Source organism: Rousettus aegyptiacus, unplaced genomic scaffold, assembly GCF_014176215.1.
Source record: "Rousettus aegyptiacus isolate mRouAeg1 unplaced genomic scaffold, mRouAeg1.p scaffold_m13_p_6, whole genome shotgun sequence".
In the NCBI taxonomy this organism is placed as follows: domain Eukaryota; kingdom Metazoa; phylum Chordata; class Mammalia; order Chiroptera; family Pteropodidae; genus Rousettus; species Rousettus aegyptiacus.
In genome coordinates this window covers 113,014,799-113,042,625 of record NW_023416309.1, presented here as the reverse complement: position 1 = coordinate 113,042,625, position 27,827 = coordinate 113,014,799, and the positions used below count along the sequence as shown (strand labels likewise).

Sequence of the window (27,827 nt, the reverse complement as noted above, 5' to 3'; positions counted from 1 at the left end):
CCGGGGCGGAGGGATGCTCGGGACCGGTTAGCGAACGTTGGCCAAGTTGTGGAGCAATGTTCAGAACGTGAGTTCATTCATTTAAACACGCAAGCCCCTGCCTTTCCGTGGGCACGGCCCAAACCTCGGGAGCGCGCACTTCCGGGATGCAGGGTGGGGCGAGGATGGAGGACGGGGCTTTCTATTTTACATATTTCTGCGTTGTTTGAGGTTTTCGATAACTATGACTTGTTACTTGTAACAACGAATTTGCAGCAACGTGGTGCGCACGTGTGTGTGTAATGAGGCGAGGTCACGAGAGGAAGTACCTAGCAAGGCCCAGGACAGCTTCCCAGGGGGGTTTCTGGGCGAGGAAAGGGCTGGAGGGTCTCTGAGACACAGGAAGGCCACACGTGAGAGGGCGCGGTGAAGCAGGGCGCGCACCCTGGTGAGGGCGCTGTTCCCCGCAGGCAGGCCGCCCCCCCCCCCCCCCCCGTGAGGCTGTAATTTGTGGAGTCGGCTGCGACACGGAGAAGCCCGTGCTGTTAAAGAAACGTTTACTGGAGAAACGGCCACGGGGAAGCCGCGGGGGGAGGCGGGAGCAGGAGCAGGGGTCCCCCGGCCAGGGTCTCTGCTGGGGCTTCTGCAGGAAAGGCAGGGCAAGGCGGGGGACAGCGTGGCAAACCCGTGAACGTCCCTGCTCCCCGACTTGAGAGGTCAGAGACACCTCCACCCCCGAAAGCTGCCCCCTGGGGTGAGACGCCCACCCGTTCCTTCTGCCCCGCCCCCTGCAGTCGGACCTGGAGGACATGACGGACCTCATAGAGATGCGGGAGGAGATGTCCAGCATAGTGGTCAGCGCCATGAAGGAGGCGGAGGAGTACCAGGACTCGTTTGAGAGGTACTCATACCTGTGGACGGACGACCTCCAGGAGTCCATGCGGACCTTCCTGACCTACGGGCGCGCGCTCACGCCGGAGGACCTGGAGATGCACGCGGAGGAGGCCATCCCCAAGGCGCCGCCCACCCTGGCGCAGTTCCAGCAGCAGGTGCAGCCCCCCCCCACCCTGGCCCCAGACCCCGCCCCAGACACCCCCCCCCCGGGGAAAGTGGGCGGACCCCGCCCCGACCCCGCCCCGGACCCCGCCCCAGACCCCCGGCCCCAGTGGGAATGCGCTAGGACCCTGGCGGACTCTGGCGGAGTGTTTCACCGCATAGGTGTCAGCCTTATTCTGGCCCCGGGGGCTGACAGTTCCCGAGAGGTGGGCACCACATGGGGGGCACAGGGGCCTCGGGGGCAGAGGATGTACAGGGGGAGCATGAGGGTGCCCCGCTGTGGCTTTCCGGGGAGGGGGAAGGGGAGGAGGGCCGGCCAAGGCGGGCGAGCGGGCTCCAGGGGCGTAGGGGGTGCTCAGGGTGGTACTGGCCTGGGAGTGAGGGAGCCCATGGGGGCGGGATGGAGTGGCAGCTCTGGGTCGGTTGGTTTGCATGTAATGGACAGGCTCCCTTGGGAGTCCTCTGCTGCCTCTAGGAATTAGCCAGTCCTGGGGCGGCGGGGGTGGGAGGGTCGCCCCTCCAGGGTCAGCGAGGCCCCAAACGCCGCAGCATCAAGAATATAGAAAATAAGAAAACGTAGTTAACGCATTAGCCCCCGCCTTCTCCCTGACGCACGGGCGCGGGAGGGCTGCCCAGTAAGCGGACGTGACCACGCACGGGGCTGGCCCGGGCGGCCACGTCTTGCTGCACGAGGTGTGGGCTGCGGGGACGTCCTGGTCTTCAGAAGCCCCGTGGGCCTTGCCCGATGACGTGCCTGCAGACGGACCGTCCTGAGCCGGGCTGCAGGGCGCCCCGGGGGTGGGGGGCAGGAGGGGGGAGTTGTGCATTCCCCAGACGCCGGGCGGGTCTCTGCCGCGGGGTGCCGGCCCCCACGGCGGCTGAGCGGACGCTGCGCTCCGCAGATCGACTCCTACGAGAGGCTGTACGAGGAGGTGTCCAAGTGCGAGAACACCAAGGTGTTCAGCGGCTGGCTGCAGTGTGACTGCCGGCCCTTCAAGCAGGCCCTGCTCAGCACCATCAAGCGCTGGAGCTTCATGTTCAAGCGCCACCTGAGCAACCACGTGGTCAGCAGGTGCGTCCCGCCGCGGGCCCCTCTCCCGGGGCAGGTGCGGGGGCGAAGGGCTGGCTCACCCACCGCTGGCCCCCGCGGGAGGGGGGGGCCTGGCGCGAGGGCGCTCACCAGGCGCTCACGGTGCCTGGGTGCCAGGCGCCAAGGAAGCCTTAGGGGCCTAGAGCCTGGCAGGGAGGCCTGACATGTGACGAGGGCCCCAGGGACCACGGCTTACGGGTGGCAGTCAGGGCTGAGACAGTGTAATCGGGGGGAGGGCCACCTGGGAGACTCCAAAGGCCTCCCCGGGGTGTGGCCCGACCCTGGGACTTGCCGATCAGTGTGAAGGGAACCGACGAAGCATGGGGTGACATGCAGGCGGGGACGCAGCCGGCGTCCCGGGGCGTCACGAGCTCCCCTTCCCCTGGCCCCCGGCGGGGCCCTGCCCACAGCCCGCTGCCTCCGATGGCCGCCGCCATTCACAGGCCGCCCTCCCGTCCCTTAGCCTCGATGACCTGGAAGCCTTCATGAACGTCGCCAGGACGGGCTTAAAGAAGCCCCTCAAGGAAGGGGATTACGACGGCCTCGTGGAGGTGATGGGGCATCTGATGAAGGTCAAGGAGAGGCAGGCGGCGACCGACACCATGTTCGAGCCCCTGAAGCAAACCATCGAGCTGCTCAAGACCTACGGGGAGGAGATGCCGGAGGAGACGCACGTGAAGCTGCAGGTGGACCGGCCGCGCGCCCCTGGGGGACGGGGGAGGCGACTAGGGCCAAGGCCGCGGGCAGGGCCGGCGGGCTAGACCTCCCCTCCTAGGGAGGCGGCCTCCAGGTGGGACCAGGAGTTCCTCCTTGGATCGAAAATACCTCGCGTCCCGCCCCTTCTCCTGGGTCCCAGTGGACCTAGGGCGTGGGCGATGGTGGACAGAGATCAGGGTCGGCCCTGGGGTGATTCGGGGCCATCCCCCATCCCTAAGGGCAGTGGGGCCGCCGCTCTGGGAATTCCCAGGCCGGAAGGCCCCAGCCAGCTCCTGTCTCGGCGTGGGACGAGCGGGGCCCCTGCAGCCAGGCCGCTGAGGGAGCAGGGCTTGAGGCCACCTTTGGCCTGCAGTTTGCACTTAATCTGGAAACTGTCGGCCAGAATCAAAGTGCTGGCCGGGGGGTGGGGGGCCAGAAGCCACCGCCTAGAGAGTCGGTCCCCTCCTGGATCCTGCTGTCTGTCCTCCCTCTCTCCCCTGTCCTCCCGGCTCTGTGTCTAGTCACACAGAGTTCCTCCCCCTGCCGGTAGGCGCTGACTCCAGCCAGCGCCCAAGACCGCACAGCCGAGGGCGGCCCAGATTGGGGGGCAAAGCGGGAAGGAGCTGGAAGGCTCCGGCGTGCAGTGTGGGCGGCTGGGGCGACTCCAGCCGCTGGTTGTGTTTTGACTGCAAACGAGGACTCACAGGGCCCAGCGGAGGACCGGGGTCTGGAGCGTGTGCGGTCAGTCCCCAGGGCTCAGGCCCGCGCAGGCGCCACACGATGGTGCGTGAGGCGCTGCTGCAGAGGGGAGCGTTAGTTAACCAAGGAGACCTGCGAAACCACGCCCATTGGTGGGCGGAGAATTCGTGGGCTGGGATTTTTTTTTTCCTTTAAAATACTTCAAGTGTGGAGAACTTGGAAAATACAAAACTTCATCAGATTGTTAAAGCCACTCTTGAAGTGGCAAAATTTCGGGAGTGGAGAGCGGGGTGGTGGCTGCTGGGGGACAGGGCGCGGTGGGCGTGGGTGCAGAGGTGACGCAGCCAGCGCCTCCAGGGTGACGGACAACGCTGTGTGGGCGTCATGGCAGCGGCTACGGGCGCCGGTACCAGGGATGCAACTGCGCACTGGCACATGCACACACACACACATGCACACACATGCACACGCGCACGCTCATGCACACACATGCACACACGCATGCTCATGCGTGCCCCCACCCGGATGCACGTGTACACACATGCGTGTGCGCATGCACGCAGACATACACGCAGCACAATGCACGCGTATGCCCACACACAGATGTGCACACACACGTGCACCGGTGGAGTCAGGCCGTCTGGGTAACAGAAACACGCCGATGCCGGTCGCCCGTGTGCGTGTGGCCGTTGGACCGTGGCCAGCTCGACGTCGCCCCCCGAGAGGCACACAGGACAGTCAGGGCTATTGCTGCAGCTCCCTGTGGGTCTGTCATTATTTCACGTGGGAAAGTTTTGGAAAGAACCGCAAAGGGAACGGTCTTGGCCTTCGCCTGCCGCAGGAGCTGCCGGAGCACTGGACAAACACCAAGAAGCTGGCCATCCAGGTGAAACAGAACGTGGCCCCGCTCCAGGCCAACGAGGTCAACATCCTGAGGCGGAAGTGCCAGCAGTTCGAGGTGCTGCAGACCGGACGGGGGCAGTGCCTGAGGGGCGGGGCCTGTGGCGGGGCGGGGCCTGAGGGGCGGCGAGGGGCGGGGCTGGCGGGGCGGGGTACGGGGGACAGGCGTGTGACCGTGTCCACCTCCGCCTGGCTCTCCCACAGCTCAAGCAGCATGAGTTCAGGGAGAAGTTCAGGAAGGAAGCCCCGTTCTCCTTCAACGACCCCGACCCCTACAGGTCCCTGAACAAGGTAAGGTGTTCGTGCTCAACGGTGAGGCGGGTGGCGACTCTGGGGACCCTATTGCTTCCTCGTCTTTGCTCAGGCTGTCATTCTTGCGAGTTTTGTGGGGCCTCCCCTCAGCCCCACAGTGCACACCCATCCAGACACCCCACAAACTCCCCAGACCCCCACCCTGCTCCTCGTCCTCAGTCCCCAGCCCCGTCCCACTCAGCACCCTCCCGTCCCCAGCCCCGGTGCCACCCACCACCCCCGCCCTTCACCCCCTTCTTCCCACCGTGCAGTCCGCGGCAGCACCTGACGGGAAAGTCCTACTCGAGCTTGGGTCCTGGGGATGCGCTCAGGGCCTGGCGGGGAGCCCGGGAGCACGGCGGCCCCGCCACGGCCTCTGCACGGAGCGCAGCACCCGCAGTGCCCGGCCCCCCCAGCCCCCACCCGCAGTGCCCAGCCCTCCAAACCCCCACCCGCAGTGCCACAGGCATGAGCACAGGGAGCCCCAGCACGTCCTCTCCTCCTGAAGGCTGAGACTCCACCCTCTCCGCGTGGCCACTTTCTAATGTCCCATGCCCCACGCCACAGCGTGGCTGTGCCCAGTCTTTCCTTCAGCCCACAGGGTGCTCGCCCGTCATGGGGGGACCCCGGGCTGGCCCCTTCTCAGAGCTCCGGGGGCGGAGGCTCCATTTCGAGACTGGGCGCATACACCCAGGTGCCCACCCTCATGTCTACGAAACGCACACACACTCAACACGAAAGCGTCCACAGTGGTCCACGCTTGGTGGCGTGGTTGGGGGCGACTCTCCTTCCCGCTTCCTCTCTGCTTATCTGCATTTTCCTTATTTTCAAAGCTCTCGGACATTGCTCACGACATTGTTAATAAGATAAACGGATGGGGGCGTGGGGACTCTGGGAAACCAGAAATCTCAAGAGCAGAATTGGCACGCTCATGGAAAGTCGGTCCCCAGGCCCATGTGCACAAAGAGGAGCCCCCTCCCTGTCAGGGGGGAGCACGGGGAAGGGAGGCTGTGGTCCCGGCTGCGGGCTCTGAGGGGCGGGGTGGGCCCTTCAGCGCCCGCCCCACCCTCCCGCCCCCAGCAACAAAAGAGCATCACGGCCATGGAGAGCAGCATGGAGGCTCTCTGCAAGTCCGGGAGCCTGTTTGAGGTCACGGTGCCGGACTACAAGCAGCTCAAAGCCTGCCACAAAGAGGTGCTCCTGCTCAAGGAACTCTGGGACATGATCGTCCTGGTGAGCGACACGGCGCCCCTGGTGGGGCGGGGTGGGGGCGCGGGCAGGCCAGTGCCCCAGGGGGGTCCTCTGGTAGCCCTCGGTCCCCCGAGTAGCCCTCGGTTGTGACGATGCAACAGCTGCTTTCCTGGTCTTTGATGGCAGCACCCGAATGACCCCAGGACGGGTTGCTGCTGAAGCGTCTCTTTTTCCTCTTCTCTGAGCACAGAGGGATGCTGTCTCACGCTCTCTCACACCTTGCCTCTCTCGTAAAGCTTTTTAAAAATAAAGAATACCAGCCAATCTATTTAAAAAAAAAAGAAAGAAAGAAAAGAAAAGAAAGACCCCGTGGTGTCTAGGAGCACTTCCTGCTGATGGGTGGCGGTGAGTATCTCTTCCTGAGCCCGTCTGACATCCGTGCATCCTCTTCTGTAAAGTGTTCACGTCTGCGGTCCGTTTTCTAGTGGACTTAAAAACAAAACAAAACAAAACAAAAAACCTCTTGACTTCTGAGGTTTCTTCACACGCTCTAGAAGCTGGTCCTCGTCAGATCCATGATTTGCAAGCAGCTCCTCCCAGTCCATAGCTGGACGGTCCCTCTTCTCAACACGGTCTTTTGGAGAGCGAAAGTGTTTAGTTTCAATGACGTCCAGTTTGCCGGTTTTTCTTTTTATGTGTCATGACTTCTGCGCCAAATTGGAGAACTCTGCCTGCACTCCGAAGATTTCTCTTGTGTTTTCCCTAAAAATCGTGCAGTTTTACGTGCCAATCCATCATCCGTTTTGGGGCTAACCTGTGGCGTAAGCAGCGAGGTCGAGGTCGAGGTTCGTTGTTTTGCCTAGGGACCTCCGACTGGTCCAGCGCCATTCGTTGAGAAGCCTGTCCTTCCTCCCTCGAATCCCTCCTGCGCCATCGCCCAAACCCCGTTTGTGTGGAGCTGCGCGTGAGCTCTCCGCGCGGTCCCAACGGTCCCCGTGTCTGACCCCCCACATCCCCACACGGCCACGGCCACCTGCAAAGCCCTGGTGCTCGGTGGCGTGAGTGGTCCGTCCCGCTCGGCTCTTCTTCCTCAAGATGGCTCTGCTGTCCTAGGACTTTGTACTTTTCCATGTAAATTTTAAAATAGGCTTGCCGTACCCGCAGAACACCGTGTTGGGGTTTCTCCAGGAATTGCAGCAAACCCATCGATCATTCTGGGGAGCACTGACATCTGTGCCGAGTCTCAGAACTCGTGAACGCAGTACGTCTCCCCACTTACTTGATTTCCTTAAGTAAGCGCTCTGAAATTTCAGCATACAGATCCTAGCCGTGGCTTGTTAGGTTTATCCCTAAGAATTCCCCGTTTACTCTCTTTTTTTTCCCTGACATGATTGTAATGGTATTGTGTTTTTAATTTGGTTTCCACATGTACGTTTTGGTTTGTACCGATATGTTGGGGGTTTGTGTGTGTGTGTTGATTTTGTATCTTGTAACCTCGCTGAACTCACTTATTAGTTCTAGGAGTTTTTTTTTTTTTTTTAAGGATTTTCTACATATATAATAACGTCATCATCTTCCTTTCCAACCTGTAGGTCCTTTATTTATTTTTCTTCCCTTATTACCGTGGCCAGAACTTCAGTACTATGTTGGATAAGGGCGGTGGGAGTGGATATCCTTGTATTGTTCTGAGTCGTAGGGAAACCGTCTCACCATGAAGTAGGATATTGGCTATAAAGTTTCAAGTTGAGGAAGTTCTTCTCCATTCCTATTTTTGAGAGTTTTCAGCATGAATGGGAGTCGGATTTTGTCAAATGTTTTTTTCTTTGCCAGCTGATGTGATTATACGATTTTTCTTCTTTAGTCTGCTAACGTGGTAGGTTACGCTGATTGATTTTTGACTCTCCGAGTAAACCCTGTAATTACATTCACATGTAATTCTTTTTATGTATTGCTAGATTCAGTTTGCTACTAGTTTGTCAAGAATTTTTGCATCCGCATTCACGAGAGATTTGGGTCTGTAGCTGTCTCGCGATACCTCATCTGGTTTTGGTATCAGGATGACACCGGACTCGTGAATGAAGTGACAGATGTTCTCCCTTTTATTTTCTCGAAGAGATTGTTTAAAATCGATATTAGTTCTTCTTTACATGTTCGGTGAGGTTTTTCATGAAAACATCTGGGCCTGGAGATTTTTCTTGTGGGAGATTTTTAATAACAAATTCAATTTCTTTGATGGTTGTCTATCTCCGTTGTCTGTTGTGAAAAGTTTGGTAGTGCATTCATTAATTTGCAGCTTTTTCTTTCTTTTTTTCCTTTTTCTGTTTTTTACACTGTTTTGTGTACGAGGGCAAAGTCGTCACAGGTTTTCCTTATTACGTTTCAAGGGCGGCGGGCCTTGCGTGGCGTCTCCTCGTTCCTTCCGGATGCCGGTGACTCGTGTCCCCTCTGGCCGCCTTTGTCCGTGGCACCGGGACCTCACAAACGGTCGATTCCAAACTATCCAAGATTTTTCAAAGAGCCAGCGTTTTAGTTAACAGTCTTTCTCTGTCGTTTTACTGCTTTTATTTCCATTGGTTTCTGATCTTATCTTTATTATTTCCTTCCTTCTACTTGCTTTGGGTTCATTTTGCTTTTTCCAGTTTCTCGATTGGATTTTTTTATCGATTTCAGACTTTTCCTCTTTTCCAGCGTCAGCATTTAGTATTATGAAATTTACGGCTTGGCTGTAGCCGTGTCCCACATATTCCGATATTTCATTCAGTTCTATGCATTTTTTTTTTTTAAATCTCCTTTGAGGTTTCTTCTTTGAACCTTGGAGTATTAGAAGTGTCTTCGTAAATCCGAATGTTGGGGATGTTCCCGTGGCCTTTCTGTTGTTGTTTTCTGGTTTGATGCCGCTGTAGTCGAGAAGGTACCGTGCTCCTGCAACTACCATAAACTTGTCGAGTTGCACTTTGTGGCTCGGGACATGGTGGGTCGTGGCGAGTGCTCCGTGTGTGCCGCGGGGAAACACGCACCCCGCTTTCGCTGGGCGGCACGTTCTGTCCACGTCAGTCAGTCAGGTCCTGCCGGCTGGCCGTGTGGCTCCTTCCTTCAGCGCCCTTCCTGATTTTCTGTCCGGCACCTTCCTGAGCCGCCGAGGGTGGGGCGTGAGGCCTCGCCCCGCGATCGTGGACCCGTTGCTCCCGCGGGCTCGCCCAGCCTTCGCTTTGGGGCTTTCAAGGCCCCGCTGCTCGGTGCACTCGCGGTTAGGGTCACGACGTCTTCCTGCGGGTTGTCCCCTTCCATTGTGTCACGTTCCTCTTTGTCCCTAGTAATCTTTGTATCAAAGGTGACTTCGTCTAGCATCGGTGTAGCTGCTGCTGCTTTTCTGTTCATGTTTTTCCGTTGGCGCTTGCCACGGCAACCTTTTTCCATTCTTTCACTTTCAGCCCCCTGAGGCCGTCACATGTGAAACGGGACCAGGTCACGTTTCTTCACCGGCTCTGTCCATCTCTGTGTTTGAATCGACGTATTTCGACTGCGCATTAAGGTCCTTACTGACGTGTCAGGGCCTAAGTTTCCTCTTTTGTAATTTTCCTGTTCGCCTTCTCTGTGTCTCAGGCCAGTGTTTCTCTGCTATTTGAACATTTTCGGATCCACATAGATTTATTTATAATGATTCCGAGCACGTCGCTTTGCCTCGTTTTCTTAGTGGATGCTTTGTGGGTTGCAAAGTTCACATGTAATTTGTCCATTTTCCGGTATCAACATATTACTGCTTTGAGTGGAGCAGAGAAACCCTCCTCTCGTTAGGTTCCTTTGCCCCCTCCTCTGCCCCTTTAGAAATTTAACTTCTTAAGTCTTTCTTCGGTATCTGAATGATTTTTTTATTGGCTGATGAATTGTGGCGTAGCCAGGATTTTTTTTATTCATAAGACAAGAAGCATTTACCTTCAGACAATTTCAAGGAAAATTCTCCAAAACCAACCGGCCAGGACACCGTCACGATGCCAGGATGCGGAAGCAGCTCACACCCAGCAGAAGCGACCAGGTTCCCTCTGGCGGTTAAGGATTCGCGCCTCGCCGTCGTCCGGGTCCAGCTCTGATGACCACCCCCAGGTTTCGTCTTTATCTAACGTGCCCGAGTGTCAGGCCCAGGCCTGTCCGCCCCGAGCGCCCACGTCGACGACCTCTGACCTTCTCGTGGACCAGTGTTTCCCGCCTCACAGCCGTCCTCGGCCCACGCCCGGGAGGCCGCAGGCCGCGGGGCGCTCTGCGTCCTCCCCTGGTCGCGTTTTGTCGGGGGGACCTCCTGGCTCTGCCGCCTGCCGTGGTGAACGACAGCTCGCATACTCTCCGTCAGTCAGTATAAGCCGGGTCACTCCGCAGTAACAAACAGCCCTGAGGGCCTCTGTAGAGTCCGCAGCACAAGGGTCATTTCTCGTTCGCATGAAGCCTGCACCGCAGCTCTGAGCAGCCCCTCGGCGGGTCGACCTTCCAGGCTGCGTGTCAGAACACGTCAGATAGCGCATCACCCCGGCCACCAGGGCGGAGAGAACCCCGAGCCGGCACTGCCAATCAAATGCCCCCCCTCCCGCTGCAGCCCCCGAGAGTCAGGCGCCCCTCGCCTTTCACTGGCCAAGTCCCGTGGCTGCACCAAGAATTAGGGGGGAGCTGGGTCCTGGGGAGCAGCGACAAGGCCTACCTTGGGGGTTTGCCCAAGTGTATTTTAACTACCAGCTTTTGAGTCATATCTTTACAAGGTTTTTTTAACATTTTTTTTATCTTTTGAGTCATATCTTCGCAATGGGATTGCGTTCTCCTCACGTCCACCCCGTTTCCCACACTCCGTCGCTCATTCCGAGCTGCCCTCACGGGCGTCTGCTCCCCGAGGGCAGCGGCAGAAGGCGGCCCCGGCGGGCTCCCACGCCGCCCCAGCGGGAGCCGACCGCGCATGCTCCGCCTGCAGGTGAACACCAGCATCGACGACTGGAAGACCACCAAGTGGAAGGACATCAACGTGGAGCAGATGGACATCGACTGCAAGAAGTTCGCCAAGGACGTGCGGTCTCTGGACAAGGAGATGAAGGCCTGGGACGCCTTCGTGGGGCTGGACAACACGGTGAAGAACATGATCACGTCCCTGCGTGCCGTGAGCGAGCTGCAGAACCCCGCCATCCGCGACCGCCACTGGCAGCAGCTCATGCAGGCCACTCAGGTACCGCTGGCCCCGGGGCGTGGGGGCGGCCTGGGCTGCTCGACCCCGTGCCGAGGGCCCGGGGCTGCTGGAGCCCAGTGTGGGCAAAGCCGGCTCTGCTCACACGTGACCTGGGCAGGGACGGTGCTCGGCGCTCGCGGCCACCCTGAGCTGGGTGGAGTGGTCTGCAGTCGCCATCCCGAAATTCTAAATTTTTAACAAAAAGCTCCACTGTTTTTATCTTGCGCCGAGTCCCACAAAATGTGCAGCCAGCTCCGGTCGTAGGCTGAATGTCCACGGGGCTCAGGAAATCTAGGGAGAGGAACAGCTCCCCGGCTCCCCATGCACCCCAGAAGCACAGACTCCGAGCGCCTGGATTTTCCCAGGGATGTGGCCTCGCGGGGGGTGGGGGAGTTCTGGCCTTGACACCCATGGAAGACAAAGTAGGAATGTTGTCACCAAACACTGAACAAAACCAGGCCCAACAGCACCTGGGCAGAGACGCCACTCGGGTGCCAGGGACGTGAGGAGAGGGGGGGCAGGGCCTCTGTCCGCAGGGAACAAGGGAGGTGCTCAGCCCCTGCGATCACGCGGGCTGCGTTTTCTGCCGGGATTCTCACCGTTCGGAGGGGACGGTGTGGCCCAGGCCTCGGGGGAGAGACGGCAAGAGCAGCAGAAGGGTGGCCTGAGGACAGGACCGCGGGGACCGCGCCTCCTCCGGCCCCCAGCACTCCTGAGCCCCGCCCGGCCGCCCGGCCCTGCCTCGGGGTCGCCGTCTCCTCCTGCATGTCAAGCCCCTCTCCCTTCTGCCGGGCACTGCCCTTGGATTTGGGTCCCACACCGCTAATCGGGATGATCTCATCTCGCGCGATCTTTAACAGCCACCAAGACCCCACATCCCGATAGGCTTGTGCTCTGAGCTTCGGGGGGGCGCGAGCGGGGGGGACACTGCTCAGCCCGCCGCAGGCGGGTTCTGCCGTTACGTGGTTGCAACGGGAGAGAGAAACGGACCCAGGGAACGGGAGCCTCGGGCCCCCGGCCGCTGCCTCCGCCTCTCCGGGAGGGACGAGGCCCCCCCCCCCCCCCGTCGGAGCACAGGTGACCGGAGGTGAACACGCCCGTGTTTCTCCGCAGGTGAAATTCAAGATGTCAGATGACACCACCCTGGCGGATTTGCTGCAGCTGAACCTCCACAAATACGAGGACGAGGTCCGGAACATCGTGGACAAGGCCGTGAAGGAGTCCGGGATGGAGAAGGTACCCCGCCCGCGGGCGCCCCGCGGCTCGTCTGGGGCGACGCGGTCCCGACACGCTGCCGCCCGCGCCTCCCGCTACACGCGGGTCTTCTCTTCCCCGCCTGTGACGGGCACCTCGGAATTCACGACCAAAAAAAAAAAAAAGGCCGCCCGGCCCCTGGTGCGGCCCTGCGTCCCTGCCCACGGCGGTGCGCGCATGTCCGAGTCACGCTCCCCGCCTTCCGGGCGCGCCCGGGCCCGCGGGGGGCCACCGAGGGGCGGGAGGGAGGAGGACGCCGGGGGCCCCGTCTGCGGCTCGGACCTCTCTGCTCTCCCAGCTGAGAGATCGCATCTTCATGTTTTGGCTTCCTTTTTCTTTTCGTTCGTTTGTCTAACAGTTTTATTCGCGCAGCGTAACGCTCACCCCTATAGCATGCAGCTCGATGGCCTTTGGCGCATCGTGACCGCCACGCGCTAGAATCGGCCCCCATTAGGACGTTTTGCCCTCTCCTCCCCCCGGCCCTCAGCCCCGCGGGCCTGCCCCTGCCCCCGAGCCCACCCAGCTCCACACCACCACCGGCCCACTCCGTGTCTCCGTGGCTCCGCCTGCTCTGGGCGTCCACGTCCGTGGGACCACGCGACGCATGGCCTTCGGGGACGGGGGGCTCCTTCCACCGCGCGCGGAGTCCCCGAGGCTCGTCCCTGTCATCACGCCCGTCGGGGCCTCTTCCTCCCTGAGGCCCAGTAAGACCCCGCCGCATGCCGGACCGCGCGTGCCCTGCCCAGCATCCGCCGGCGGCTGGCGTGACCGACGCGGGGCCCGTTCCCGTCGTGGGAGACGCGGGGTCCTGCTCAGCGCCTCCCGCCAGGGGCCCCGCTGACCCGATCTCGTCCTCCCGAAAGGTGCTGAAGGCCCTGGACAGCACCTGGTCCACCATGGAGTTTGAGCACGAGCCGCACCCGCGCACGGGCACCATGCTGCTCAAGTCGGACGAGGTGCTGGTAGAGACGCTGGAGGACAACCAGGTGCAGCTGCAGAACCTGATGACGTCCAAGTACCTGTCCCACTTCCTGAAGGAGGTGACGAGCTGGCAGCAGAAGCTGTCCACGGCGGACGCGGTCATCTCCATCTGGTTCGAGGTCCAGCGGACGTGGAGCCACCTGGAGAGCATCTTCGTCGGCTCCGAGGACATCCGCGCCCAGCTGCCGGAGGACAGCCAGCGCTTCGACCACATCGACCGGGAGTTCAAGGTGGCCGCGCCCCGCTGCGCCCCGCTGCGCCCCGACAGGGCGCTGCTGGCAGAGACGGGGCCCCTGACCCCGCGGCGTCCCCCTCTCTTCCCAGGCCTTGATGGGAGATGCGGTGAAGACCCCCAACGTGGTGGAAGCCACCAACAAGCCCGGCCTCTACGACAAGCTGGAGGACCTGAAGAAGAGGTGGGCCCCACGCCTGTCCACACCGGGGGCCGGTGCCCCTGCTGGCCGAGACGCGGCAGCCAGCGCCCAGCCCCGGGGCTCACACACCCCTGCCCCTGGGGGCCCCCTGGCCACATCCTGCCGCGCCAGAAGCCAGGGCTACAGAGACCAAACTGTACCCCGCCCAGTCCGGGGACACCCGGGGACGCCTGGGGGTCGGGGCGGCAGGTGTGACTCAGACGGGGGCTGGGGCCGGCAGCTGGGCATCCCAGGCCGTCGGCCCGGCAGGGACAGGGCGGGCGGGCAGAGCCCCTCTGCCGAGGCGGCCTCAGCAGCCTCGCCGCCCTCGCAGCCTGGCCGTGTGCGAGAAGGCCTTGGCCGAGTACCTGGAGACCAAGAGACTGGCCTTCCCACGCTTCTACTTCGTCTCCTCCGCCGACCTCCTGGACATCCTGTCCAACGGGAACGACCCCGTGGAGGTAGGCAGTCCCGCCGTCCGGCCCCTGGCCCGGGCGGCCCGGGGGTGCGGAGCGGGTGGTCCCCGATGCCCTCTCACCGTGCCCGCGAGGTCGTCCACACCAGAAACCGCGTGGGGCCCCGGGCGGGGCGGGGAGCCCGTGGCACTCTGGGCCGCACTGACGAGGGGACGCGAGGCGACCGTGTTCCCCTCAGTCACAAAGCTGTGGGGTACACCAGGGTGACCCGGAAATTAGGGTCTGAGCGTGGGACCCAGGGAAACGGGCCGATGGCCGGGACAGGCATCCTCAAGGGAAAGACGGACTCAGGAACAGACACCGTCTCTGTGGCCGGGCCCCGGGCCGCCTGTGTGTCCGGCATTAGGGTGGCTTTCACCGTTCTCTCTGTGGGTTAAGCTCGTCTGCGGAACGTTGGTCAGAGAAGGGGGGTGAACCCCCACAAAGGGAAAGATGCTCAGAGCCGCCACCAAGCAACGTGGGCTGTGTGTACCCCTTGAGTTCCCCAGGTCACCTAACTCCCGGGTTCTCTCCCCGCTCAGGTGAGCCGGCACCTGTCCAAACTCTTCGACAGCCTCTGCAAACTCAAGTTCAGACTCGATGCCAACGGGAAGCCGCTCAAGTTCGGCCTGGGCATGTACAGCAAGGAGGACGAGTACATGGACTTTGACCGCGAGTGCGACCTCTCGGGGCAGGTGAGTGCGCGAGCCGGCCACACGCCCTTGACCGGACGCCTCGTCCTGCTTGGTCGTCGGCCTCGTCGCCCTGACGGATCACTGAGCAAGCATGTTGGCCGCCGGGCAGGCCGACTCCCGCTGACAGCAAACGTCCCCGCCGCCCACATCCCATTGCCCGATTTTGACGTTAGCCCAAGCAAAATTTAACTTGGAGGGGAAAAAAAACCTCATGCAACAAAGCTGGCTGCTCTGGCCCTCGGTCCCCCTCGGTCCAGCCCGGTCCGCCAGTCGCGGCGTGCCCCCGTTTGCTTCCCGCACCGGGCTCCTTGGACGTGGCCGTGGCCCACAGCAAGAGCCTGAGGTCGTAGTTTAGAAGAAAAAGCCCCCCGACCGTCCTGCTTGGATGGTCCCCTGGTGGCCGTTGGTTTTAGTTGAGGGTTCGCATCGCAGAATACGAACGAGGCTTGCTGGCAGGTGTGTCCCCGTGTGGGCTCCGACCCCCGGACGACCCACTCGAGCAGCCGGTGGGGTTTCCATTAATCAGAACCCGCCGGGGACCCGGGGACCAATCCGGCATTCCCAAACACCGGCCGTGCCCCAGGGGCTCAGGTGTAGCCTGAGAAGGTCCAGTGCAACACGCTTCGCCGGGTGCCACCGGGCTCTCCCACCCCATTTCTCAAGGGGGGTCGCTGTTACCGCCCTAAAAAACCTTGACGTTGCGCCCCTGGGGTGACAGCGGCTACAAGCAGTGGGGTGTCTACAGCGAGGCGAGGCCCGGGGATCAGATGCACTCCCGGCCCCTGGCGGGGTGCTGCATCCGCAGGTGGAGGTGTGGCTGAACCGCGTGCTGGACCGGATGTGCGCCACGCTCCGGCACGAGATCCCCGAGGCCGTGGTGACCTACGAAGAGAAGCCGAGGGAGCAGTGGATCTTCGACTACCCAGCCCAGGTCGGCCGTGTGGCGGAGGGCCCGGCGGCTCGAGGGCGGGCCGGGTCCCCGCAGGCCATGGGTCCCCGCGGGGGCCGCTCACTGGACGGCGGGCGGGCGGCCCGGCTGCTTCCAGGTGGCGCTCACGTGCACGCAGATCTGGTGGACCACGGAGGTGGGCCTCGCCTTCGCGCGGCTGGAGGAAGGCTACGAGAACGCCATCAAAGACTACAACAAGAAGCAGGTGTGCGGCCCGGGGTCCACCGTTCCCGCCGGCCGGAAGCCCCAGGCCCTGGCAGCCCCCGCGGTCCCGCCCAGGAGGGGCCCCCTCACAAATAGGGAACTTCAACTTCTTATCTGGAAATCATCAAATGCTACTGCAAGCCTTTTTTTTTTTAAAAAAGATGCTTGCTTAGAAATTTAGAAACTAAAGATAATTTTTAAGTAGAAGAAAAAGCTACCTGTTATTACTCATCCCCAGATATAACACTGTCGACACATTCTTACGTGATTATCATTCCTATAGTATTTAATGTACGTGATGTATACTGATCATGTAACATAACGAAGGTTACAATGTTACGTACACTAAGTACGTGTGGCAGAATAGTGTTCTAACATGTTTGTGTGCATGTGATGGGCTCGTACGTAAACACACACAGGCTGTCTGGTGGCTTTAAAATCCCCTTTTCACTTGACACTCAGTCCTCCCCGTGGCACTTGAGTTTCTGCTGCCGCGTCATTCCGTGGCTCAGCGGGACCGTGGGGCGAGGCTGCCCCACGCTCACCCGGCCCCCAGCTGGGGGCTGCCGAGAACGTCCTTCCGTGCTTGATTATCGTGAGCAAGGACGTGACGGGCTTCCCTAGCCGACTAGCCGACCATGAGCTCCCAGGGACCCACGCGGTGCGGGGACCCCCCCCTGGGGAGTGTCAGGCACCCCGAGGCATCCCAGCGAAGGGCCTCTGCTCCTGCAGATCAGCCAGCTGAACGCCCTCATCACCCTGCTCATCGGGAACCTCAGCGCCGGAGACAGGATGAAGGTTATGACCATCTGCACCATCGACGTGCACGCTCGCGACGTGGTGGCCAAAATGATCGTGGCCAAGGCAGGAGCATGGGGGGCGGGGGGCGGCCGGGAACCCTGTGTGGGGACTCCAGCCCCCCACGGTGCCTCTTTCCAGGGGGTGGGCTGACTCCCTGGCGGCGCCTCCCCCCCCTTCTCCCCCGCCCCGCACCGGAGGAGGCCTGGGGCGGGAGCGCCCCGGCGGGCGGGCGGGGCGGCCTCTGAGGCGCGGGCGCCCCGCCCCCTGCAGGTGGAGAGCGCGCAGGCCTTCACCTGGCAGTCCCAGCTCCGGCACCGCTGGGATGAGGAGAGGAAGCACTGCTTCGCCAACATCTGCGACGCCCAGATCCAGTATTCCTACGAGTACCTGGGCAACACGCCGCGGCTGGTCATCACCCCGCTCACCGACCGGTGAGGGCGCCGGCCGCCTCCGACCGCGGCTGGCCAGGCCTGTCCCCGAACGACTCGGACACCTCGGGACAGGACGTCCCGCGCCCCCACGGGCTCTCGCCTGCGACTCTCGGAGTCACCGCCCCAAACGTCCTGCTGAGGCTGGAAGAACCGGGCGTTTGGGTCGGGGGGGGGGGCGGCCCGTGTGCAGGGTCGGTCCTGCCGCCCGCCTGCCAGGCGCCCAGCCCTGGGGACCGTGTTCTCAGTCCCTCCCTCGGACCCCGCCTCCCCAGGGCCCTCAGCCACCTCCGGGCCGCCCCTGCCTGCGGGCGGAGCGGCTGCGGTTGGAGCAGTGTCGGAAGGGCACCGGACTTACAAGCCCCCCCCTCCAGGTGCTACATAACCTTGACCCAGTCCCTCCACTTGATCATGGGCGGAGCCCCCGCTGGCCCCGCGGGCACCGGCAAGACGGAGACCACCAAGGACCTGGGCCGGGCCCTGGGCACCATGGTGTACGTCTTCAACTGCTCCGAGCAGATGGACTACAAGGTGCGCGCCCAGGCCCGAGGCGGCCAAGGGGAGGAGCAGACGCAGCCCCTGACCGAGGAGGCAGCAGCCCCCACGGCCCAGCCCATGGACCGGCCGACAGCCGAGCCCCCGCTGGGCCCTCCTGAGCAGATGGGCGTGTCCGAGAGAGGCTGCCCAGGTGGAGGCTGTAGCCCCAGAGGCCCGCCCTGCCCACGGAGGGGGCCCCACCCCGCCAGGCTTCCAAACCTGCCCCAGCACCGGGGGCTCCAGACAGAGTGGGCACCCCTGCCGTGTGTTGGGGGGCTGCTGGGGGAGATGTCCAGGTGGGCTTGAGAGGGCGCAGGGGGTGTGCTGGGTCCAGCGGTGGCCGGAGACGGGCAGGACGGTGTCAGTTCTCCAGGTCCCCAGGAGAGGGCACACTCTCCGGGGCCAGGCCCACGGGCCTCTGGCGGGAGCGGTGAGGGTGGGCGCCAGGGCCAGGAGCCCGGCCTGCAGGGGGCCTGCTCTCCCGTAGGCGTCTGGCGTCTGAGCCCGTAGCCAGGGGACCCCCCCCCGGCTGTCCAGGCCAGGCCTGCACCGGCTCCTGGGGTTCGGTAAAGGGAGACCTGAGGCTGCTCCCCCAAGAGTTCACTATTCCCCTGGGGTCTGCACGGAAATGTGGGGGAGTCCTCCTGTGACCCAGGTGCCAAGGGGGCGCCGCCCCGCCCCCACCTTCCAGGAAACCCCCGTCTTTGTGTGCCAGGAAAAATACAAGGACAGCACTTTAAACAAACGCTCTCATCCGAGCTTCCCGTTCGGGGAGCTGGACAAAGCCCCCATGCCAGGGGTCTGGGCGCAAGTCCCCCCGGGGGATGGGCTCCTCCTGGCACCCAGCCCAGTGTGGTTCTAGCCCCTTCTGGGGAGCGGGCCGGCCTGCCGGCTAGCCTCCCGAGGTCCCCGCTGTGACCGCACCCTGAGGGCAGCTGGAGGGGCGGGCGGGGCTCCTCGGGGCGCTGGGCCGGCCAGCTCGCCGCCTCTTCCTCTCCCCATCCGTCCCGCCCCCTCTCGCCCACCCCTTCCAGTCCTGCGGAAACATCTACAAGGGCCTGGCCCAGACGGGGGCCTGGGGCTGCTTCGACGAGTTCAACCGGATCTCGGTGGAAGTCCTGTCCGTGATCGCCGTGCAGGTGGGGCCCCCGGGGCTCTGGGCGGTGCGGGCTCGGGCCATGGGCTCCCGTGGCCCATTCGGCCTGACCGAGGGGCACAGAGACGGGCGAGACCCAGCCCCGTCCTTCAGGGCCCTGCCTCTGGGGTGGTGGGGCTGAGGGAAGGGAGAAGCGTGAGGATCAGGCACGCGGGTGACGAGGGGTGACGAGGACCGAGGGCTTCGTGTAGCGTCGCCGGCGCTGGGCGCTGACGGCTGCGTCGGGAGCGACCAGGCGAGGGCGTTGGGAGGGGGCGGGAAGAAGGGGGCGACGTGCCCTGCTGTGTGGGGAACACCCAGCCCCGCGCAGGGCACGCTGTGGGGAGCCCGGGACACGGGGTGCAGGCCGCGGTGGGGGCAGCTGTGCCGGTGTCACCCCGGCCCCTGCGGGCCGCGCCCCACATGTTTGGAGGAGCCCCTGCCGCCCTGAGAACCGCCGGGCTTTCCCGCAGTCCACTGGGCTCTGGAAGTAAGGACAGGGACAGGCAGGAGACGCGGGCCACCCATGGGGGGGGGGGTGGTGGCCGGGGCTGGACAGCCCCTGTGGGGAGCAGGGGGCAGCGTGGATGCTTAGCAGCCAGCCCCGGCCGCTCAGACCCGCGCCCGAGGGGTGCAGCCTGCATTAGACTCACTGACCCGACGCCCGAGTCTGTGCTCGGCGGCGGTCTAAACTCTCCTGCCGCACTCCCCGGCGGCCCCTCCACTTCTGTTACCCCGGACCTGCAGGCCGTGCTGGCCACGGCCCTGGGGACCCCACCCCCGCCGCGCTAGCAGAGTTCCTGGCCCCCACAAGCAGGGAACAGCCCCCAGGATCCTTACACGGAGCCTGTTTCAGACGCTAAGTGCTTGTCGACTGGTTTGGAGGAGCAACGGCTGGAACAGGGCGCAGGGGAGGCTCCGCACGGGGCGGGGGCGGCGGAGAATTCTAGGGGTGCCGCCCCCAGCCGGGAGCCCTGCGGGAGTGCGAGCCGGCGGCAGGACGGTCCCGGGGTCCTGGGAGGCAGGCCTGTGAGAGGTTCTAACCATGAGCGTGGGGCGCCCTCCCGTGGTGGCTTGGAGGTTTGCAGCCGCCGCAGCAGGCGCTGATGACCCATGAAATTCAAAGTCACCGAGTCCCAGTTCCTTAAAGACCTTCGGGCGCGGGACTGGCCGAAAGCAGCCCTGCCAGGGCGCTGCCCGAGCGGGAGGAGGACGCGTAACAAGGCCAGGCGGTGGCACGTGACAAAGGACACGCCACGGGGGGGCCTCCGGGGCACGTGGCGGGTGACGAAAGCCCGACTCGGGTGACCGGTTTCACGGCCCACTCGGGAGAAGAGACACCGTTACCGATCCGGGTTGCTGGGCCCCGGAGAGGCCGGGGGCGGGCGGGACGAGGGCGCGGCCGCGGGAGGGGGCCGGAGGGGCCCTCGCGGTGACGGACACATCCTGGCCGGGGCGCTGCAGCATGCTGCGTGAGGTGGTCCCCTCGGGGTCACTGGCGGGGGGGGGGGGCGCAGCGCACGGGGTCTCCTTGGCATTCTAACAGCCGCGCCCTAATCTGTGACTGTCTCAATGTAAAACACACAAAAGGCCAGGCGCGCCGTGACGGGGCCAGAGCTGGCGGCCGCCGCGCTGACGCCTCCCCGCGCCCGCTGCCCAGGTCAAATGTGTCCAGGACGCCATTCGGGCCAAGAAGAAGACGTTCAACTTCCTGGGGGAGATGATACGCCTCATCCCGAGCGTCGGCATCTTCATCACCATGAACCCCGGGTACGCGGGGCGCACGGAGCTGCCCGAGAACCTGAAGGCCCTGTTCAGGTGCGTGGCCGGCGGGGCGAGGACGCTGGGGGGGGGGGCGCAGAGCCAGCGGAGCCAGGGGCGGACAGGTGTGCCGCGAAGGCTCCCCAGGCAGACGGGGCCAGCGGGCCGGGGCCCCCCGAAGCCCAGACGGCTCTTCCTGTCCTGCCTTTCCGGTCCCCACCGGAGGCGCGGCCTGCCCCCTGGTGCAAGGCAGTGGGAGGCAGGGTCCAGGGGAGCGAATGTGGGGCCTGGAGACACCCCGTGTGGAGGCCAGAAGAGGGCTGGGAGGCGCGGACAGGGGCGGGGAGCGGAGGGGGCTCGGACCCCCGCTCTGGCCCCAGGATGGAGACCCCTGGTCCTCAGGGCAGGCGAGGTGCGCTGGGCGGGGAGAGGCAGGCCGGGTGTGGGCGGGGACGGGGAGACGCCAAGGCGGAGCCCGCTGGCCTTCCAGGCCCTGCGCCATGGTCGTCCCCGACTTCGAGCTCATCTGCGAGATCATGCTGGTGGCCGAGGGCTTCCTGGACGCCCGCCTGCTGGCCAGGAAGTTCATCACGCTCTACACCCTGTGCAAAGAGCTGCTCTCCAAGCAGGTGTGTGCTGGCGTCCTCCGGGGCCCCCGGGGCCGGGGCGCGTGGGGGTTGGGATGCAGGTGGCCCCGGCTGCCTCCCCGCCCGGCCCGGGGAAGGCTGCACACGCACCGGCAGGCGGCCGGCCTCGGTCCCGGCCCTGCTCGGGAAGACATGTTCACACCGGGCGCCTGCGCCCTCTGCCCACAGGACCATTACGACTGGGGCCTGCGGGCCATCAAGTCTGTGCTGGTGGTGGCCGGCTCCCTGAAGAGAGGCGACCCCAGCCGGGCAGAGGACCAGGTGCTCATGAGGGCCCTGAGGGACTTCAACATCCCCAAGATCGTGACCGACGACCTGCCCGTGTTCATGGGGCTGATTGGGGACCTCTTCCCGGCCTTGGACGTGCCTCGCAAACGGGACCTGAACTTTGAGAAGGTAGGGGCGGCTGGGCCTGGGGCCAGCCCGGGGGCCCGGCACACCCACCGTAGGTCAGGCTCAGCGCTGGGGCGGGGGGCCCTGTCTGCCGGCCCGCGGCGGTCACGCACACGCGGCCAGCTCCCTCCACTGCCAGGAGAACCCCGAGGCCGCCAGCTGCCGCTCCGGCCCTGGCCAGCCCCCTCTCAATGCTGGGGCGCCTCGAGAAGAACGTAGGGGCTTCGGGCAAACCTGCGGAGGCCGCGGCGGCATCCGCGGCAGAAGCCGTGACCGCGTCCACCCTGGAGGAGGGCCACTGCTCCCCGACAGCCTCTCCGGCTGGACAGCAGCCCCCCGCCGCCCCGCCCGGAAGCGCTGCCCGGTCCTGGCGCCCAGGCCCAGCGCCCCGACCTGTGTGCGCCCCCCAGATCATCAAGCAGAGCATCCTGGAGCTCAGGCTGCAGGCGGAGGACAGCTTCGTGCTGAAGGTGGTGCAGCTGGAGGAGCTGCTGCAAGTGCGACACTCGGTGTTTGTCATCGGCAACGCGGGCAGCGGCAAGTCGCAGGCACGTGGCCCCGGGGGGCCCTCCGTCCCCCGCCCAGGGCGCCCCAGGAGGCCCCCCGACAGGAAACGCGTCACTGAGCCAAGAAGGAAACTGATGCGGGGGACGGTGGGGGGCGGGGGGAGGCGAGAAGCAGCTTCGGTTGGATCTGCAGCCGCGCCCCAGCGCCAGCATCGCCGCCTCGGCTCCGCCCCAGACCCTCAGGCGTCAGGCCCCCCGTGCTGCCAGGGCTGGGACCGCGGCTCCAAAGCGGCCCAGTGTTCAGCGCGATGCCCCCGGGTGGGGCCTCGCTCCCTCACTAAGGATGAGTTCCAAAGGCTGACGACCTGGGGCACGCTCACGGCAAACTGTTTTCGAGAAGGCAGGAGTTTCCGGACCCCACTTACCAACAAGGGACATGCACGTCCGTACCCGTGAAGCGGCCCGGGGGCCTCTGACTTCTCCGCTCTGGCTGGAGCAGTCACGGGCTGCTTTGCAGGGGCCTGCGTTGCTTCCGCTACGGCGGCGGGGGCACTAAGTGCATCTCCCCCGCCCCCGCCTGGTCCCGAGGCCGGCAGCTCTGCTGTCTGCGGACGGGAACAACGTCAGTGCGTTTGCCGCCCCCCGGGTCCCGGTTTGGGGGACACAGACTCAGCAGTGTGTCACCCAGGCGGGGGTTCTGGGCTCCGAGTGGATGTGCGACCCTCAGCCAGGTGGGGGTCGCCGCCCAGCCCGGTCCTGAGTGTGCCCGACTCCGCCCAGGTCCTCAGGTCTCTGAACAAGACCTACCAGAACCTGAAGCGGAAGCCGGTGGCGGTGGACCTGGACCCCAAGGCCGTGACCTGTGACGAGCTGTTTGGCATCATCAACCCAGCGACCAGGGAGTGGAAAGACGGTACGTGAGCCGCGGCTCCGGGCGGGCCGCGTGGGCGCACGGGGTCACTTGCAGGCTCCGTGCGGGGAGCAGGCCGGCCCAGGGGAGACCCGCCGCAGGCCCGGCAGTGGGGGGCCCCCACGCACGGCGAATAATGAAGAGCCCGGAGAACACGGGGAGGGGGGGAAGCTGGGTCGCTCTGCTGGGCGGGGCCGAGCCGGGGCGCACAGGCACAGGGGCCCGCGGGCATCAGCAGACCTGCTCTGAGCAGGCCGACAGGAGCAGGGGCCCCCATCCCGGAAGGGCAGGTCGGAGCCTCCCCGAGCCATGGAAAGAACTCAGGGGACACTGGAGAGCGGGCTGGGGAGGCCGGGGCTCCGGTAGGGGCCCCAGTGCGGTCCAGGTGGAGGGAGGGGCACACTGCTTGTCGGGGAGACCCGCCTACACCCCGCTGGAGCTTCCGTACCCCCCTCCCAGACCAGGAGCCCAGCATCGCCCCCATGTCTTCCGAAGCAGGGGACGGGCCACCCCCACGAACAACTGTCTCAGCCCCTGTGGCCTCAGAGAGCACTGGCCTGCTGCAGACCCCGGGGGGGGGGCCCCTGAGACGCCCCCGCCCCCCGCTCACCCAGCCCGCCCCCTCGCAGGCCTGTTCTCCACCATCATGCGGGACCTGGCCAACATCACCCACGACGGCCCCAAGTGGATCGTCCTGGACGGGGACATAGACCCCATGTGGATCGAGTCTCTCAACACCGTCATGGATGACAACAAGGTTGGAGGGGCGCCTGCGTTCCCGAGCCCCCCCCCAGAACCACAGTAATGGGGTGTCACGGGAAACGCCCCCATCACCACCGCCACACACGACAGATGGAAGCTGCCACCGACTTGGGGGGGGGCGCAGGGAGAGTCCCCGTCACAGGACGTGCCCCCCGTCATGCAGCCCCTCGTGGGCCCGCCTCGGACACTTGGGGGCGCAGCGTGGGCGGGGGGCAGCCAGCCACGGAAAGCATAACGAGGAAAGGACGGCGACTGCCTTGGGGAGAAGAAACGGTATCAGGATCCTCTAGAAGCAGCTTGGGAAAATAATCCCCCGTTGGGTGAAGGGGGAGCTCTAGAATTCCCAGGGGAGGAGTGGGGTCCTGGTGTGAAAAAGCAAACTTAACATCACAGTGACATGCCACCTGCCACCCGTGTCTGCAAGCCCCTCGAGTCGTCCCGTGTCGGGGGCTGGCGTTGTGGATGGCTGAGAGATGCCGGGGCGGGGGGCTGCCGGGGCGGGGGGCTGGCGGGGCGGGGGCCTGGCGGGCGGGGGAGGGGCCCACGGCCCCCCCCACCTCCGAGACGTGTGCGTGAGACACGCCATTGGGTCGGTGGCCCGCCCACTCCCCGCCGCCAGGTGCTCACGCTGGCCAGCAACGAGCGCATCCCCCTGAACCGCACCATGAGGCTGGTGTTCGAGATCAGCCACCTGAGGACGGCCACCCCGGCCACCGTCTCCAGAGCCGGCATCCTCTACATCAACCCCGCGGACCTGGGATGGAACCCGTGAGTCGGCTTCGGCCGTCCGGCTCCCGCTGTGGCCGGGGGAGCCGAGGCCGGTGGCGTTCCCGGTGGCGTTCCCGAGCGGCACGTGCGGGGGCGCGCTCACTCGCGGTGGGCTGCCGGTGCAGGCGGGGCTGTCGGCGGGGCTGTCGGCGGGGCGAGGGGGGTGAGAGCCGGGTCGTGCTCCGGTGCCCCTTCGCCTCTGCGACGGGAGTGGGACCATCTGCCAGGACGGAGGCGAGGCGGCGAGGCCGGGGTCTGAGAGGCACCCGAGCACGGTGGCCCCGGCAGGGACGGGACCGGAGCTGGCCTGCCCCAGGGACCGGGCCACCCCCAAGCCCCGACACCACCCCGCCGTCTTCCCCGGCAGCTCCGGCCACATCCCGTGGCCGCCGTAACGCAGGCCCACAAACCGGGTGGCTTCACACAGCGGAGGTTTACTCCCTCACAGGCCTGGAGGCCAGAAGGCCGAGGCCAAGGCCGCGGGAGGTCTGGTTCCTTCTGCGGGTCCGGGGCGGGATCAGTCCCAGGCGTCGCCCCCGGGTTCTGGTGGCCCCAGGCCGTCCTCGGGGCTCCTTGGGGTGTGGACGCCTCGCCGATCGCTGCCTCTGTGCCCACGTGACCCCGCCAGTGTCTCACGTGGCTCCCCTCTGTGTGGTCTCTGTGCCCCAACCTCCCTCCTGTCGTTGGGACCCGTCTTTGGCTTAGGACCACCCTGACCCGGGGTGATGCCATCTTGAGGTCCATGACTTGCTTACATGGGCAGAGGCCCCATTTCCAAATCCGGTCGCGTTCACAGGACGTGTCTTTTGAGGGGCCACCATACTGCCCACGCAGTTTTCGGGGTGCGCAGCAGCTAAGGCAGGAGAGTGGAAACAAGGTTAGGGCAGCAGCTGCTAGGACGTGGGGCGGGGGCCGGGGACGGCAGGCAGAAGGCGAGAGCGTGGGGCGCTCAGGGGCCACCCAGGAGGCTGGAGGGAGAGCCGGAGATCGGCAGGTGGGCCGAGGCGGGGACCTTCGGGCCCTGCACTTCTCGGGGCTCCCCGCGGAATGAGCGAGAGGGTACGCAGCTCTGTGCTGGAGGAGAGGCCCAGGGGCCACGGAGAGATGGAGCAGCCCTCGTGTCCCGGAGGGGGACGGGCAGCGGGGCTCCGGGGCACGGCAGGCCAGTGGCCTCTCGGGGCAGGGCAGGGCAGGGGCCCGCGGAGACCTGGGGCAGGAAAGCCCCGCGTCCCCTGTGCGTGTCTAGGCACACGTGTCAGCATGCGCTGCGTGACTCTGACCAACACACGCGCCTTCAAAACAGCAGGCGGACGCGGCAGCCCAGGTACAGACTTGCAAGTGGGTCTGGGTCCCGAAGACCGGCTGTACCTGGGACCCAGTTCTTACCTGGGCCAGGCACTGGGCTGCCGTGTCCCTCGCAGACGTCGATTGTGTAGAGGTCCACTCTGTGGCCCCGGGTTGTGCGGGGTGCCAGGGAGCCGAGGTTTCTAGCCCTCGACGCTCTGTCCCGACAGAGGTCAGTGAGGGGCAGACCTCTCAGAACCGGGTGGACGCAGAGCAAGGCGTGCGTGCCGGGCTGCGGGCGGCAGCCGGGCTGTGCTTGCTGACGTGACCTCCCCACTTGTGCTTCGAGCATCCTGGAAATGACGCGCTCCCCGAGGCGAGGGCCGGCCCGACGCTGCCTAGGCCTCTCGCGGGCGCCGTGGACCAGGCTGCCTTCTGCGAGCGTCCCAAGTATCGGCCTGGACGGCCTCTGAAGGGGGCCTGGCTGCCATCGGTCCCGTGCACGGATGAGGAGCCGGGGACCCAGACACGCGGAGAGCTCGCCTCAGGCCACCGCTGGCCCCAGTGAAACTGGTTCAAGCCCGGGCCGCCAGCTCCGGCGTCCGCACGGTCGGTGTCGTGGGGGCCACCTCTCTGTGGCCCGCTCCACGGCTGGGTGGGTGCCCGACGGTGCCACACGGCTCCTCGGGGTCGCCTGTTGTATGGGTTTGCACTCTTGCACTGAACGTGGCCAATTCAGCTCAAGCCAGTGGAAGCAAGCGCAAAAAAATCTGTTGGCTCGATCCGCCAGGGCATGCTTCAGGCGTGGCTGGGTCCAGGAGTCCAGACGATGTCCCAGCTCCTCCCCCTCACTTCCCTTCCCGCCCCGTCTCTCCCTACCAATGGTGTCATGAGACCTTCCCCTCGCCTCGCCTCCCCAGCTCTCCCGCCCTGGCGTTGGCTTCCCTTGGGGTGGCGAGGATGGCTCCCAGCTGTTCTGGGCTTCTAGCGCCTCCGTAGCTGGAGTATCAGGAGAGCGCGCACCCCAGCACCCTGCGCCCTCAGCAGACCTCTGTGGGTCCGCACCACCAGGCAGCCACAGCAGGACCCTGGGGAGGCGCGGGCAGGCGGTCACCGGGCAGGGAGACGCCGGCGGCCAGCGCGGTGGCCCCGTCCTCACCCGGCGCCCGCCCGTCTCCCCAGGGTGGTGAGCAGCTGGCTGGAGCGGCGCAAGGTGCAGTCCGAGAAGGCGAACCTGATGATCCTGTTCGACAAGTACCTGCCCATGTGCCTGGACAAGCTGCGCTTCGGCTTCAAGAAGATCACGCCCGTGCCCGAGATCACCACCATCCACATGGTGCTGTACCTGCTGGAGTGCCTCCTCACGGACAAGAACACGCCGCCCGACTCCCCCAAGGAGCTGTACGAGCTCTACTTCGTGTTCGCCTGCTTCTGGGCCTTCGGCGGGGCCATGTTCCAGGACCAGGTGGGCCCGGCCGCCCCCCCCCCCGCCCCGCCACCCTCCGGGCCCCCGTCCTGCTCAGCTGCCCTCCTCACGGCTCCGGCTTCCTCGCAGCTCGTAGACTACCGCGTTGAGTTCAGCAAATGGTGGATCAACGAATTCAAAACGATCAAGTTCCCCTCGCAGGGGACCATCTTCGACTACTACCTGGACCCTGACACCAAGAAGTTCCTGCCTTGGACGGACAAGGTCCCCTCCTTTGAGCTGGACCCCGACGTCCCACTGCAGGTAACCAACCGCCCAGGAGCGGAGATGACCCACGCCGTGGGCCGAACGTGCAGCCGCCGCCGCTGCGGCTCAGCTGTAGGGGCCCCGAGGAAAAGGGGGGCGCAGCGCGGTTC

General features: G+C 64.7%; 1 protein-coding gene across 1 annotated transcript in view; it reads left to right on the top strand.

Annotated features, from left to right (window-relative positions):
- Nucleotides 1-27,827, top strand: part of DNAH17 (dynein axonemal heavy chain 17) — an 83,313-nt gene that overhangs the window by 22,412 nt on the left and 33,074 nt on the right. The window contains exons 19-45 of the mRNA XM_016143234.2: nucleotides 774-1,028; nucleotides 1,938-2,107; nucleotides 2,589-2,811; nucleotides 4,362-4,478; nucleotides 4,625-4,711; nucleotides 5,792-5,944; nucleotides 10,854-11,102; nucleotides 12,216-12,338; nucleotides 13,220-13,567; nucleotides 13,662-13,753; nucleotides 14,085-14,211; nucleotides 14,748-14,900; nucleotides 15,706-15,831; nucleotides 15,947-16,054; nucleotides 16,786-16,917; nucleotides 17,125-17,285; nucleotides 17,657-17,813; nucleotides 18,854-18,958; nucleotides 20,615-20,772; nucleotides 21,206-21,344; nucleotides 21,531-21,758; nucleotides 22,166-22,303; nucleotides 23,042-23,174; nucleotides 23,801-23,928; nucleotides 24,553-24,701; nucleotides 27,168-27,450; nucleotides 27,541-27,714. Of these exons, the coding sequence (XP_015998720.2) occupies nucleotides 774-1,028; nucleotides 1,938-2,107; nucleotides 2,589-2,811; nucleotides 4,362-4,478; nucleotides 4,625-4,711; nucleotides 5,792-5,944; nucleotides 10,854-11,102; nucleotides 12,216-12,338; nucleotides 13,220-13,567; nucleotides 13,662-13,753; nucleotides 14,085-14,211; nucleotides 14,748-14,900; nucleotides 15,706-15,831; nucleotides 15,947-16,054; nucleotides 16,786-16,917; nucleotides 17,125-17,285; nucleotides 17,657-17,813; nucleotides 18,854-18,958; nucleotides 20,615-20,772; nucleotides 21,206-21,344; nucleotides 21,531-21,758; nucleotides 22,166-22,303; nucleotides 23,042-23,174; nucleotides 23,801-23,928; nucleotides 24,553-24,701; nucleotides 27,168-27,450; nucleotides 27,541-27,714 (4,416 nt within the window). The remainder of the gene's footprint in view (nucleotides 1-773; nucleotides 1,029-1,937; nucleotides 2,108-2,588; nucleotides 2,812-4,361; nucleotides 4,479-4,624; nucleotides 4,712-5,791; nucleotides 5,945-10,853; nucleotides 11,103-12,215; nucleotides 12,339-13,219; nucleotides 13,568-13,661; nucleotides 13,754-14,084; nucleotides 14,212-14,747; nucleotides 14,901-15,705; nucleotides 15,832-15,946; nucleotides 16,055-16,785; nucleotides 16,918-17,124; nucleotides 17,286-17,656; nucleotides 17,814-18,853; nucleotides 18,959-20,614; nucleotides 20,773-21,205; nucleotides 21,345-21,530; nucleotides 21,759-22,165; nucleotides 22,304-23,041; nucleotides 23,175-23,800; nucleotides 23,929-24,552; nucleotides 24,702-27,167; nucleotides 27,451-27,540; nucleotides 27,715-27,827) is intronic.